Genomic DNA, 14,259 nt, shown 5'->3' with positions numbered 1-14,259 from the left:
AAAAAAACAAATTAAAAACAAAAAAATTAGCTACACATCATCCGCTAAGGTAGATGACGTGTCATCCGCAAAACAAAATTCTGATCACCACTATAATGGTTAGAAAATAGGGTTAGTGTTTCTGTTTCCTAAAAAATATATAATTTTTAAGTCATTTCAACTCAAAAACACCTTATTAACACCCTTAAAACATCTACAAACCAACCCAAAATACCCAAAAAAAGTACAAAAATCCAAAATCATGGACTAAAAATAGGGTTAGTGGTTTTGGCTTCTTCAGCTTAGAATTGTACTCTCATCTCTGAAATCTGGTGACTAATCTGTCTCTCTTTTCTTTTTCTAACCAATGACTAAAAAATAATAAAAATAAACTTGTATACTGAAAGTAGATTTTGAAAATTTAAAGGAACCTAAATTGTATAAATTATGTTATTTTTAAAAATTGAGAATCTAAGTGTATTTTTTTATGAAATTTATTGTATGTCATATCCATGTTTAGTGTCTTTTTTTTATTTCGATCCCTCTTATTATAATTACAACATTATCTAAAAAATCAAAAGCAATTAGAATTTAATTATGATGAAATCGCCTAAAAAAAACTTAAGATCCAAAATGAGTTGTTAGAAAATAAACAATAAGTTCGCAGTGTTTCATGAGTGGATAAAGAGTGCAAATCTAAGTCCACAGTGTTTTACGAGTGCACGAAGAGTGCAAATCTACCGTAATTCATCCACATCATTTCATAGCCCATTCATTCCTTTTAAGAAAGCATTAATTATTCACGTTGTTTTCTTCTTACAAGCAAGCAGCTAACCACTCTGACCAAAGTTAGGCAAGGAAGAATATTGTGGAATGCAGCCATGCTTTCAATGCAAGTAAACTCCCTTTTCTTTCTTTCTTTTTTCTTTTTACTTAGGTCAAACGTTTGCAGAAGTGATAGCAAAAGCTTTGATTAGAGGGGTGGGTTGTTCCTTCCTGGTTATTTCTGGGATGGAAGACAGCTATCAATTTAGGGAACTTTTCTAATCAATTTGATTGCTGCTCGAATTGTTTTGTTGCAAAAGCAAATATGAGAGCGCAAGTTACAGAGATACAAATGTGAGAGAGTACTTGTGCGCGCGCGCGTATTGGGAAATCTTGTGTATATGATATTTCGTATAAATGGACGGATCAATTCATCAAATCCATGTTATGACGCCATGAGATGAGGTTCCGGTTCAGGCAAGCACTCCCTTTTATCCACACATGCATTCCTCCCCCAAGAATTTGCACTGAGAAAACGGTTTAAACCTGGCCATTGCCGAACAACTCAAAACTTTTAGCACCTCCCATGTTACAGAGAAATGTTTACCAGGCCTCTACAAGTGCTTGCATCACATTTCTACCACAGAATTATGCTTTCATGTTTTATGCTTTAGTTAGGTTTTTCTTTCCCCTGCACCATAGTTGAAAATAAAAATGATCTTCGGAAGTGCTCCAGGTTCATTAAAGGAGCTACAAGAAGCACTTTTCCTGAGTTGGGAAAGCACCACTATCTAGCAATTCCACGGCAATGCCAACATAACGCCCCCCAAAAGGCTTCATCATGACATCAAATAAGCAACCTCAAAACGCATAGGCAACTTAACAAACCACATGATATTCAAAACTTGAAAGAGTGAACAACAAATGCAGATTTATCTCTCCAGAAGTAGAGTTCATAAAGGAGATCATGTCCAATTCACTCTAGTTCAACAAACTATTCAATCTAACAAGTTGACATATTGAGGAACCAGCAAAATGACGAACCACGTCACATAAACAGGTTGGGCCTGGAAGCCTTGTATGTTGTCTTGAGCTTCCTGGATGGGGGTCTAACCTTCTTGAACACCAATGGAAATTTGATTTTGGAGTTGTGAAACTGCTTGGTACTCTCTCTCTTGCAAAGCTTGGCTGGGATGGTAGCTGTCTTAATGATTTGGATGCATGGAAACCTCACCCTGTGGCGAGATGCCATCTCAGTGTACATTTGTTCAACAGCACCATTAAGAGTTGTGTCGCGGTATTCCTTGTACATGTTGTGATAGCCAGTTCGGCTCTGGTATCGCAGCCATATTCCATAATTCTTGATCTTGGTAGGATTCTTCTCAAAAATCTACAATCAGAAAATAATTATTTGAAGATGTTTGCAACACTAAGGCACAACAAAATTGCAGAAAAGCCAGTGCATCTGTCCTTCCACCAGGCAATTCATTTACAAATACCACAAATGGTGCTAAAAAGTACGTGACAAAATCAGAGCTGAGGAATTATAATTCCAAGCTGCTAACATCATTAGAATGGATGGGTAACACAGAAGCCCATTTCCTGTTAAAAGGATTTTACCAGCTTAATTCTTCGGTTCAACATTATCCTTATCTTAATTAAAGGGAAATTTGGCCCACACAGGCATCAAGCAAAAGAGCTGTAAAATATTCATCAATGTAACATCAAAATCCGGATTATCTAAATGCACTTGTGTAGGAGATAACAAACACAAGTAAAATTAATCTGTCCAAGTTATCCTTTCATAGGCTTTACACATCAAGGGTACTTGTAAAATTTAGGTTTATCATTTAGGTTCTAACACACTAATATTAGTAGTTGAAACAAAAAAAAAACACATGCTTATTTCCATGCACCCACCTGAATCAATGAGCTATTGAGTTGATGTGGTCAATCAATACTTTTTTGCATGTTGGTGAGATCCACACCAACACACAAAAAATGCAGATATTTCAAGCCATAAAGCATGACAATAGACAGAAACAAATGCTCGGTTACAAGTTAAGCCAAGCAAATTGTTACTAACTTTAGTCTAATTTCTTACAAGTTCAAAGAATTTCACTGGTGCAACTTCATCTAAACTCTTCATTGAAAGCCTTGAACTGTGCTAAGCATGTACAGGGCTGTTTCATACCCTTTTTAACTTAGATTCAACTTTAGATCAAACCCCCATTTTCAAATATAAGCTGATCCATCCTGATTGAAGAAGCTGGTTTCAGTATTAAATGGTTCTACTTAATGTAAACTTTGAAAAACTTGAGTATGGTCTTACTATATTGAAAATGATGTTTTATAGTCCATTTTACTGCTAATCAGTACTGTTTTGGAAACCTTCTATATCAGCTCTGAGACTTTGCACAGTAGCTTCTAATTTTGAAAGGGAAACTATAATCATCAATGGATCCAAACCAATAGTTGAGGAAGATGCAAACCTTTCATATAACTTCCCTACCCTCAAACACCAGGAGAGTTTAGCACATAAGAAATTACAAAAACTCATAACCTTGGTTGAAGATAAATGGATATTCGACTAAAATTCTTAACGAGATATCATTAAAAGAAAACATCATTCTCGCATAATACGCCCATAGGAACCTAGATAAAAGGGAGATTATTTACAAAAACCCATAACCTTGGTTGAAGATAATGGTTATTCGACCATAATTCTTAACGAGATATCATTAAAAGAAAACATCATTCTCTCGTAATACGCCCATAGGAACCTAGATAAAAGGGAGATTATTGCATAGACCATCTCATGGACAGCCTGTTTAGCCTGCCAAGTTGTGACAATTCAAGTAGGGGGAAAATTTTATGTTTTTTACATATCCCTCATTTTTGGATCTTTTGACTTTTATCTTTAAAACACAAGGAACTTTTCCTAGCCAAAAACTAATACAAAGGTTTTTATTCGAAATGCCAGTTAAAGATTGCAGAAGAAAGAGAAAACATAGAGAGAGACAGCAAAGCCTAGAAGCCACAAATCTGACTGTTGTAATTAATAAACTGAACTAACCAGCATGCCCATAGGCATGCCTACATAATAATTTGACCAAATAAGAGACTCATAACTGCGTAACGAAGATATGCAAGGGTCACTATAAAATTGCAGAATCTAGATTCACATGGTTGTTAATTCCAAGTCTACAAAGAGGAATGCTAGAGGTATCAACACTTGTACAAATTCTCTCTGGTTTTTTTTTTACCAACAATCATCAAATGAGCCTCCACAGCCAACCTCCTAAATTATATCACTAAAGGAATTGTGTAACCATCCTACCAGTGGTTACTAAAGCATTGACTAGAATGACAATGTGGTATAATCCATGAGACTGTTCCATGTGATCTCAAAACAGTCATTTTTTCAATGTACTCATAAGGATATGTTGTATCTAATAATGCTCTTTTGCATACCCATGATTGTAGACTGAGGCTACAGCCCCTTTTATCATTAAAAGAATCATTCACAAACAATGAACAGAAACAGCCATCCCTTTTCACCAAAATCATTCGCCATCCCTTTTCACCAAAATCATTCTTTGTTTCAAGAAAGCCTAATGATGGGCAACTCAACACCGCAAGTCCACATGCATTACCAAAAAAAGCAACAGTCACCACTCACCACCACTTCATTTGTCAGTACCATCATTTTAAATCGGGCAATTAAACAATAAAACAATGCAAAAAACAAAGAAAGATCCTAAAAAGAAATCCAAAATCAGCTCTCATACCTCATTGATTGCAAGAACCTGTCCATTGCTCTTCTTGACTTTCTTAAGCTTCCTCAAGAAGTACCTATAATCAACAAACGGACTTAGCAAATAATAAAAAACTTGCAAAGAAATATAGTAGAGAGAGAGAGAGAGGTGAGAAGTGAAAATAGATACATACCAAAACTTGGATTTGGCACGGACCTCATTAGTGGCCCAAAGCTTCATCCGGTAGATCTTAGGATGCTCATCACTCCCTGTTGGAAGTGCTCTCCCGACCACTTGGTACTGGTGAAACTGTTTCACTCCACAATCAATCAAACATCTTTCTATTTAGATACATTAATCATTAATGAATAATTAAAAAAAATATGAAAATTAAGGTCACATACATACCCTGAAAGTAACCATTTTTTATGTGCTTGGGAGAGAAGCCGCCGGCCACCAATAATGTTTCCTCCTTCCTTTCTTTCCCTCTTTTTAAGCTTTGCAGAAAAGCATACGAGGGGCGTTTAAAACCCTAGTTTCCTTCTCGTTGTTAGATTGGATTGAGCCCTAAATGCTTAACGTCAGCCCAGCCCAAGTTCATGACTAAATACCGGACAAGCCCTATTTTTCTGTTAAATATTTTTACATCAACGTATGAAAAACACAAACTTAACATAATTTATATATAAAAATAATAATTTAGTTCATGTTTTTTTTTATTGTTTTATAACTTGTTCCTTCTATTTTTGAAAAGAATAAGATAATTCCTTAACTAAATTTGATTGTTTATTTTGTCATAAGTGAGATTGCAAAATCGATTACAAATAAAAACTATTGTGGAAAAAAACAAGGTAATTTAATTATGATGAAAAACCTACACAAGACTAAGTTCAATGGCAGAGCCACAATGGGAATTAAGAGGTAATTGCTCCTTTAATCTTTTTTTTCAAAATATTTTTTATATTAAAATTTTAATATAATAACTTAACCGGTTTAATTTTCTTTATTAACTACTAATTGATCCAAGCTTTTTTTCTTTTTATTTTTATTTTTTCTGCCTCTCTTCCTTCTACAATATTCTTCTTCAAGTCCTAAACTATTAATTAGTTAAGTAAGTAACCTTTTTATGCTTTATACTTTATGTTTTAGGTGAGTTTTCTTTATTTTTTCTATTTATTTCATTGTTTAATTTTAGTTTTATTCCTTAATAATTAGTTATTAAAAATGTTAGAGTTTATGATAATTTATGGATTTCTTAAATTAATATGTGTATGGATACTATTATATGCATATGAATATGAATTGAAATGAGTTTTGATGAATTAATATGTATTTTGTTTTGAATTTCATATGAAAAATGATGGTGATCAACTTACTAGTGATTAAAAATAAAATATTGAACAACTTAAAAAATTAGGGACACAATAAAAAAAATAAAAAATATATATTAATATTTATATTTAACCCACTTGTATAAAACAACAAGTCAACAAAGAATTGTTGCCAATAATTTCACTAGTCCTTGGAAGATTTAGAAATAGATGAATGAAAGTTTAATTGTATATATTGAGAAAGAATATTTTTAATGAAATTAAGAATAAATTCATTATGGAGCAGTTTTAAAATATGAAAACTCGAAAAGAATAATTATAATAGAAGTTTTTTCATTTTAAAAATATTCTTAAATTAATTTTGCTTGACATGAGTTAGTACATGCATTTCAAATTGATTTCTCTATATATAACACATGTCTATCTACTATATAATATCAAGTATTTGTTAGTAATTTGCCCCCTCACTTAAAATTTTTTGGCTCTGCCACTGACCAAGTCACCATCAAACATGAAAAAATAAGGACTTAATTTTAGGTTTTTTAAATAAAAAGATTAACTAATCATCTTGTTAAAAACACAAATATCAAATAATAATTTACTCTTAAGGAAAAAAATGAATTTTAACCTCATGTGATTTTTTTTTAATTTTATTTTCTCATTAAATTATATTTGGTTTGAGTATCTCAAGTTATGTTATTTTTGTAATTAATATAGGTGAGTACATAGAAAATATCTAGAAACACGAGACAACTCTCTCTGAAAAACTTTTCAAAATAGCCCCTTGATTTTGAAAGGAATGCTTCCTCTCAAAGGGGATCGTAGTGACTAGGTGAAACGATTATTTATTAATAATACAGGTCTCTGTAAAGTCATAAGACAATGTATAAGGGTTGATGGCTACCTGTAACAGTGTCAAATATGCACGAGGTGCATGCTTCGGCAAGCTGTCCAAAACAGTGCCTAAGAGTGCTGGCAGCCATGCCAAGTTGCCAACAGTGGGATAAATTGGCAACGCAGATTTGTACAGCTGTAGGTTTGTCAAAGGAAAATCGGCAGCGCAGATTGTTGACGAACATGGGCTGGACGATGGACTGTCCAGGCCAAGCAGGAAAACTCGTTAGGAGGATAGGCTGACGAGAACTGGGGCTGTCGCGGAATTCGACAGCGCAGACATTGGCATCCTGCACGTAGATGCGAATTCGACAGCGCAGACATTGGCAGCTTGCACGCAGATGTGAATTCGGCAACGTGCAACGGCTTGTGTGAGTCGGTGGTTCGACTTGGCACGATCTGAAACTTGGACAAAGGACTGTCCAAGGCATGTGAGAGACCAGCAGGAGACACAGCAAGAACTGGCAGTTGGGGCTGCAAGGTGGGCATGCAGAACGTGGGTAGTGGCAGTTATGGATATCCAAGATCATGAGATCATAGGGGCTGACCAGGGGTTGCTCTCAACCCACTAAGATCATGGGGGATCATGGGGGAAAAACTTCTCACTACTTGGTAGATAATGGGGCCACTATGTTCAAGGGTGAGATAATGTCCCACTACTTCCTTAAAAGTAGGAATGGGAGTTGTGTCTTGTAAATGCTTGTCTATAAATACTTGTTGCAGCTCTTGGTTGAAGGGGAGCATGCGTGGGGTATGTTCAGCATGTAGAGGCATGCAAGAGCATGTAGAGCACTAGGTAGAGATAGCTTGGTGTAACATGCAATCTTTGTGCATAGCACACATACGGATTTGTGTATAGTTCCCTTTGTTTACGAGATCAATAAAGGTTGGGAAAGAGTTTATGTAAAGCTTGTTGTGCACTTTGATTATCTTATTCTACTTGTGTATTCCGCTTGCTTAGTTACTAGGCAAACACGAGTGGGATTGACGAGGGAAGGTTGAGTCTAGTGAGGCACTAGGCTGCCGCACAGGTTTATTCGCGGAGCGAAAAATTACCCCGTGACACTACCCATCATTGAAAGGTAAGGAATTTGGTGCCTTAGGTATATTTGGGTGTGTGATTACGGTTGCTTTTTAAAGTACTTTTCACTTAGAAATGTATCAAAATAATATTATTTTTTTATTTTTAAAAATTATTTTTGAAATCAGCGCATCAAAATAATCTAAAAACACTAAAAAAATATTAATTTGAATAAAAAAAATAAAATAAAATTTAAATTTTTTCAAAAACACTTTTAAAACACAAAAACAAACAGAATCTAAATGACAGAGGAATGGCAACCAAGAAGTTTGTAACTATAATGGTTTCAAGGTAAAGAAATTAAACTAATTTCCCACCTTTTCTTCCTTTCCTGTTTTAAAGATGTTGCCATAAATTATGCTTTTATCTATCAACATCATCATTATTAATATTATTAAGTTTGTTTTTTATTAATATATAATCAAGTATAGTAACATAAATTTTCAAAAAAAAATTATTGAGAAATGGAATTAATTGTTCTCCTACTCAATTCCCAACCGAAGGTGCAAAGGTTCAACTTCATTAATCATACCGAAGGAGCTACTTGAAAATTATAATTTTAAGTAAAAATATTTTAAAAAAGTTACTTTTAAGTAAAAAAAAATTTAAAAAAATAAACCACGTAAACAAGAATCTTCATTTAACTATAAAAATAGGATCAATGTTTCTGTTTCCTAAAAAATATATAATTTTTGAATCATTTCAAGTAAAAAACATCTTATTAACACCCTTAAAACATTTACAAACCAACCCAAAATATCCAAAAAGAAGTACAAAAATTCAAAACCAGGAACTGAAAATAGGGTTAGTGGTTTTGGCTTCCTCAACTAAGGACTGAAAAATAATACAAATGAATTTCTATATCGAAAATGGATTTTGAAAATTTAAAGGAACCTAAATTATATAAATTGTATTATTTTTAAAGATTGAGAATCTAAGTGTATTTTTTTTATGAAATTTATGGTATGTCATATCCATGTTCAGTCGATCCCTCTTATTATAATTACACCATTATCTAAAAAATCAAAAGCAATTAAATTTTAATTATGAATAAATCGCCTAAAAAAACTTAAGAACCAAAATGAGTTGTTAGAAAATAAACAATAAGTTCGCAGTGTTTCATGAATGGATAAAGAGTGCAAATCTAAGTCCACAGTGTTTTACGAGTGCACGAAGAGTGCAAATCTACCGTAATTCATCCACATTATTTCAGAGCCCATTAATTATTCACGTTGTTTTCTTCTTACAAGCAAGCAGCTAACCACTCTGACCAAAGTTAGGCAAGGAAGAATATTGTGGAATGCAGCCATGCTTTCAATGCAAGTAAACTCCCTTTTCTTTCTTTCTTTTTTCTTTTTACTTAGGTCAAACGTTTGCAGAAGTGATAGCAAAAGCTTTGATTAGAGGGGTGGGTTGTTCCTTCCTGGTTATTTCTGGGATGGAAGACAGCTATCCCATCTTCTTTTCTTCCTACAATATGAGAGCGCAAGTTACAGAGAAATAAATGTGAGAGAGTACTCGTGTGTGTGTGATAATTGAGAAATCTTGTATATATGATATTTCGTATAAATGGACAGATCAATTCATCAAATCCATGTCATGACGCCATGAGATGAGGTTCCGGTTCAGGCGAGCACTCCCTTTTATCCAACAAATTTGTCACTGAGATAACCGTCTAAACCTGGCCATTGCCGAACAACTCAAAACTTTTAGCACCTCCCATGTTACAGAGAAATGTTTACCATGCCTCTAGCATCACATTTCTACCACCGAATTATGCTTTCATGTTTTATGCTTTAGTTAGGTTTTTCTTTCCCCTGCACCATAGTTGAAAATAAAAATGATCTTCGGAAGTGCTCCAAGTTCATTAAAGGAGCTACAAGAAGCACTTTTCCTGAGTTGGTAAAGCACCATTATCTAGCAATTCCACGGCAATGCAAACATAACGCCCCCCCAAAAGGCTTCATCATGACATCAAATAAGCAACCTCAAAACGCATAGGCAACTTAACAAACCACATGATATTCAAAACTTGAAAGAGTGAACAACAAATGCAGATCTATCTCACCTGAAGTAACGAGTTCATAAAAGAGATCATGTCCAATTCACTCTAGTTCAACAAACTATTCGATCTAACAAGTTGACATATTGAGGAACCAGCAAAATGACGAACCACATCACATAAACAGGTTGGGCCTGGAAGCCTTGTATGTTGTCTTGAGCTTCCTGGATGGGGGTCTAACCTTCTTGAACACCAATGGAAATTTGATTTTGGAGTTGTGAAACTGCTTGGTACTCTCTCTCTTGCAAAGCTTGGCTGGGATGGTAGCTGTCTTAATGATTTGGATGCATGGAAACCTCACCCTATGGCGAGATGCCATCTCAGTGTACATTTGTTCAACAGCACCATTAAGAGTTGTGTCGCGGTATTCCTTGTACATGTTGTGATAGCCAGTTCGGCTCTGGTATCGCAGCCATATTCCATAATTCTTGATCTTGGTAGGATTCTTCTCAAAAATCTACAATCAGAAAATAATTATTTGAAGATGCTTGCAACACTAAGGTGCAACAAAATTGCAGAAAAGCCAGTGCATCTGTCATTCCACCAGGCAATTCATTTACAAATACCACATATGGTGCTAAAAAGGATGCATCTAAATCAGAGATGAGGAATTATAATTCCAAGCTGCTAACATCATTGGAATGGATGGGTAACACAGAAGCCCATTTCCTGTTAAAAGGATTTTACCAGCTTAACTCTCTTTTCGGTTCAACATTATCCTTATCTTAAGGAAAGGGAAATTTGGCCCACACAGGCATCAAACAAAAGAGCTATAAAATATTCATCAATGTAACATCAAAATCTGGATTATCTAAATGCACTTATGTAGGAGATAACAAACACAATATAATCTGTCCAAGTTATCCTTTCATAGGCTTTACACATCAACGGTACTTATAAAACTTAGGTTTATCATTTCGGTTCTAACACGCTAATATTAGCAGTTGAAGAAACAAAAAAAAATTGCTTATTTCCATACACCCACTCGAATCAATGCACTTTTGAGTTGATGTGGTCAATCAATATTTTTTTGCAAGTTGGCGGGATCCACACCAACACAAGAAAAATAAAGGTATTTCAAGCCACAAAGCATGACAATAGACAGAAAAAAATGCGCAGTTACAAGTTAAGCCAAGCAAATTGTTACTAAACTTCAGTCTAATTTCTTACAAGTTCAAAGAATTTCATTGGTGCAACTTCATCTAAACTCTTCATTGAAAGCCTTGGCATAGTTCTAAGGAGTTAACCTGGACATCCATCATATTAGCCTTGAACTGTGTTAAGCATGTACAGGGTTGTTTCATACCCTTTTTAACTTAGATTCCAACTTTAGATCAAACCCCCATTTTCAAATATGAGAAAACATAGAGAGAAATAGCAAGGCCTAGAAGCCACAAATCTGACTGTCATAACTAATAAACTGAACTAACCAACATGCCCACAGGCATGCCTACATAAAAATTAGAAAAAATCAGAGACCATAACCGCGTAAAGAAGATATGCAAGGGTCACTATAAAATTGCAGAATCTAGATTCACATGGTTGTTAATTACAAGTCTACAAAGTGGAATACTAGTGGTATCGACACTCATACAAATTCTCTCTGTTTTTTTAACCAACAATCATCAAATGAGCCTCCGCAGCCAACCTCCTAATTTATATCACTAAAGGAATCATGTAACCATCCTACCGGTGGTTACTAAAGCATTGACTAGAATGACAATGTGGTATAATCCATGAGACTGTGCCATGTGATCTCAAAACAGTCATTTTTTCAATGTACTCATAAGGATATGTTGTATATAATAATGCTCTTTTGTATGCCCATGATTGTAGACTGAGGCTACAGCCCCTTTTATCATTAAAAGAATCATTCACAAACAATGAACAGAAACAGCCATCCCTTTTCACCAAAATCATTCTTTGTTTCAAGAAAGCCTAATGATGGGCAACTCAACACCGCAAGTCCACATGCATTACAAAAGAAGCAACAGTCACCACTCACCACCACTTCATTTGTCAGTACCATCATTTTAAATCGGGCAATTAACCAATAAAACAATGCAAAAAACAAAGAAAAATCCTAAAAAAATCCCAAATCAGCTCTCATACCTCATTGATTGCAAGAACCTGTCCATTGCTCTTCTTGACTTTCTTAAGCTTCCTCAAGAAGTACCTATAATCAACAAACGGACTTAGCAAATAATAAAAAACTTGCAAAGAAATATAGTAGAGAGAGAGAGAGAGAGGTGAGAAGTGAAAATAGATACATACCAAAACTTGGATTTGGCACGGACCTCATTAGTGGCCCAAAGCTTCATCCGGTAGATCTTAGGATGCTCATCACTCCCTGTTGGAAGTGCTCTCCCGACCACTTGGTACTGGTGAAACTGTTTCACTCCACAATCAATCAAACATCTTTCTATTTAGATACATTAATCATTAATGAATAATTAAAAAAATAAGAAAATTAAGGTCACATACATACCCTGAAAGTAACCATTTTTTATGTGCTTGGGAGAGAAGCCGCCGGCCACCAATAATGTTTCCTCCTTCCTTTCTTTCCCTCTTTTTAAGCTTTGCAGAAAAGCATACGAGGGAGCGTTTAAAACCCTAGTTTCCTTCTCGTTGTTAGATTGGATTGAGCCCTAAATGCTTAACGTCAGCCCAGCCCAAGTTCATGACTAAATACCGGACAAGCCCTATGTTTCTGTTAAATATTTTTATATCTTGTGTTTTTTTTATTGTTTTATAAATTAGTCCTTCTATTTTTGAAAAGAATAAGCTAATTCCTTGACTAAAGTTGATTGTTTATTTTGTCATAAGTGAGATTGCAAAATCGATTACAAATGAAAAATATTGTGGACAAAAAAGGTAATTTAATTATGATGAAAAACCTACACAAGACCAAGTCACCATCAAACATGAAAACATGAAGATTTAATTTTAGGTTTTTTAAATAAAGAGATTAACTAATCGTCTTGTTAAAAACACAAATGTCAAATAATAATTTACTCTTCAAGAAAAAAAAATGAATTTAAAAACATCATGTGAATTTTTTTTAATTTTATTTTCTGAATTAAATTATATTTGATTTGAGTTTCTCAAGTAAGATATTTTTGTAATTAATATAGGTGAGTACATAGAGAATATCTAGAAACACAAGACAACTCTCTCTGAAAAACTTTTCAAAATAGCCCCTGGATTTTGAAAGGAATGCTTCCTCTCAAAGGGGATCGTAGGGACTAGATGAAATGATTATTTACTAATAATATAGGTCTCTGTAAAGTTATAAGACAATGTATAAGGGCTGATCGCTACCCATCATTGAAAGGTAAGGAATTTGGTGACTTATGATCTATTTATTTTTGTGTTTTAAAAGTGTTTTTGAAAAAAATTAAATTTTTTTTATTTTTTTCTTTACTTTAAATTAATATGGTTTTGGTACTTTTAGATTATTTTGATGCGCTGATATTAAAAATAATTTTTTAAAAATAAAAAAAATATTATTTTAATACATTTTCAAGTAAAAAATACTTTAAAACATAACTGCAACCACAAAGAAATAGGCGACCAAAGCCTTACGGAAGTTTGTAACTATAATGGTTTCAAGGTAAAGAAATTAAACTAATTTCCCCTTTTTTCCTTTCCTATTTTAAAGATGTTGTCATAAATTATGTTTTTATCTATTATCATCGTCATCATCATCAATAATATTAAGTTTATTTCTTATTAATATATAATCAAGTATACTAACATAAATTTCCAAAAAAAAATTAACAAAAACTAATTGAGAATTGGAATTAATTGTTCTCCTCCTCAATTCCCAACCGAAGGTGCAAAGGTTCAACTTCATTAATCATACCGAAGGTGCTACTTGATGATTATAATTTTAAGTAAAATTATTAAAAAAAATTACTTTTAAACAAAACAAAAAAAAAACCACGTAAACAAGTTCTAATCTTCATTTAACTATATAAATGATAGAAAGAGATGTCGCTAAGTAAGAATTAAAGGTGATAGGATTTTGAGATTTTCGAGAAATTAACAAAGTTCAGGATTCATTAAATGATTAACTCGCAATACACTGCGAGTCAAGTTAAATTTTTTTTAAATATAAAAAAATTATTTAAATATTGTTAATATTGTTTTTTCTAGTGAAGAAAATATTAAATCGTGTTAGGGTTAATCTAATGTAACCCGGTTAACCTTGTTGGTTCAAAAACAACTCATACAATCTGTGAAAATAAATTTTGATTAAATAAAATTTCAAGATGATATCTTTTCTTATTATTAAAGTAACAACATATTGAATTGACCTTGGACAACCTGGGTTAATGTGTTAAATTCATGATCCGGGTTATGAGACTATGATAATTTTATAGAAAG

At 33.7% G+C, this 14,259-nt stretch overlaps 2 protein-coding genes across 3 annotated transcripts; both read right to left on the bottom strand.

Moving 5' to 3' along the window:
* Positions 1-1,617: 1,617 nt before the first annotated feature.
* On the bottom strand, positions 1,618-12,507 carry LOC18109145 (60S ribosomal protein L18a). 2 transcript variants are annotated; one of them, XM_052452315.1, is made up of 4 exons: positions 12,359-12,507; positions 4,696-4,811; positions 4,536-4,599; positions 1,618-2,134 (listed from the first exon to the last, which is right to left on the bottom strand). In XM_052452315.1, exons 1-4 carry the CDS (start codon positions 12,371-12,373, stop codon positions 1,793-1,795), a joined length of 537 nt encoding a protein of 178 aa, XP_052308275.1. In that variant the 5' UTR covers positions 12,374-12,507; the 3' UTR covers positions 1,618-1,792. The 2 variants fall into 2 exon arrangements, with proteins under 2 accessions (XP_052308275.1, XP_024454560.1); XM_024598792.1 differs by lacking the exon at positions 12,359-12,507 and adding an exon at positions 4,911-5,069.
* On the bottom strand, positions 9,809-12,507 carry LOC112327162 (60S ribosomal protein L18a). Its single transcript, XM_024598791.2, has 4 exons — positions 12,359-12,507; positions 12,145-12,260; positions 11,983-12,046; positions 9,809-10,327 (listed from the first exon to the last, which is right to left on the bottom strand). Exons 1-4 carry the CDS (start codon positions 12,371-12,373, stop codon positions 9,986-9,988), a joined length of 537 nt encoding a protein of 178 aa, XP_024454559.2. The 5' UTR covers positions 12,374-12,507; the 3' UTR covers positions 9,809-9,985.
* Positions 12,508-14,259: the final 1,752 nt, after the last annotated feature.

This window comes from Populus trichocarpa, chromosome 4, assembly GCF_000002775.5.
Source record: "Populus trichocarpa isolate Nisqually-1 chromosome 4, P.trichocarpa_v4.1, whole genome shotgun sequence".
NCBI lineage: Eukaryota > Viridiplantae > Streptophyta > Magnoliopsida > Malpighiales > Salicaceae > Populus > Populus trichocarpa.
This window is presented reverse-complemented; position numbering and strand designations above follow the sequence as displayed.

What these genes read in the sequence shown, in the direction of transcription:
- LOC18109145 (XM_052452315.1), bottom strand. An exon ending in CGTGCCAAATCCAAGTTTTG is followed by an intron (nt 4,600 to 4,695) that starts GTATGTATCTAT and finishes TGTTGATTATAG; the next exon opens with GTACTTCTTGAGGAAGCTTA. An exon ending in AGGTTCTTGCAATCAATGAG is followed by an intron (nt 2,135 to 4,535) that starts GTATGAGAGCTG and finishes TTCTGATTGTAG; the next exon opens with ATTTTTGAGAAGAATCCTAC.
- LOC112327162 (XM_024598791.2), bottom strand. An exon ending in CGTGCCAAATCCAAGTTTTG is followed by an intron (nt 12,047 to 12,144) that starts GTATGTATCTAT and finishes TGTTGATTATAG; the next exon opens with GTACTTCTTGAGGAAGCTTA. An exon ending in AGGTTCTTGCAATCAATGAG is followed by an intron (nt 10,328 to 11,982) that starts GTATGAGAGCTG and finishes TTCTGATTGTAG; the next exon opens with ATTTTTGAGAAGAATCCTAC.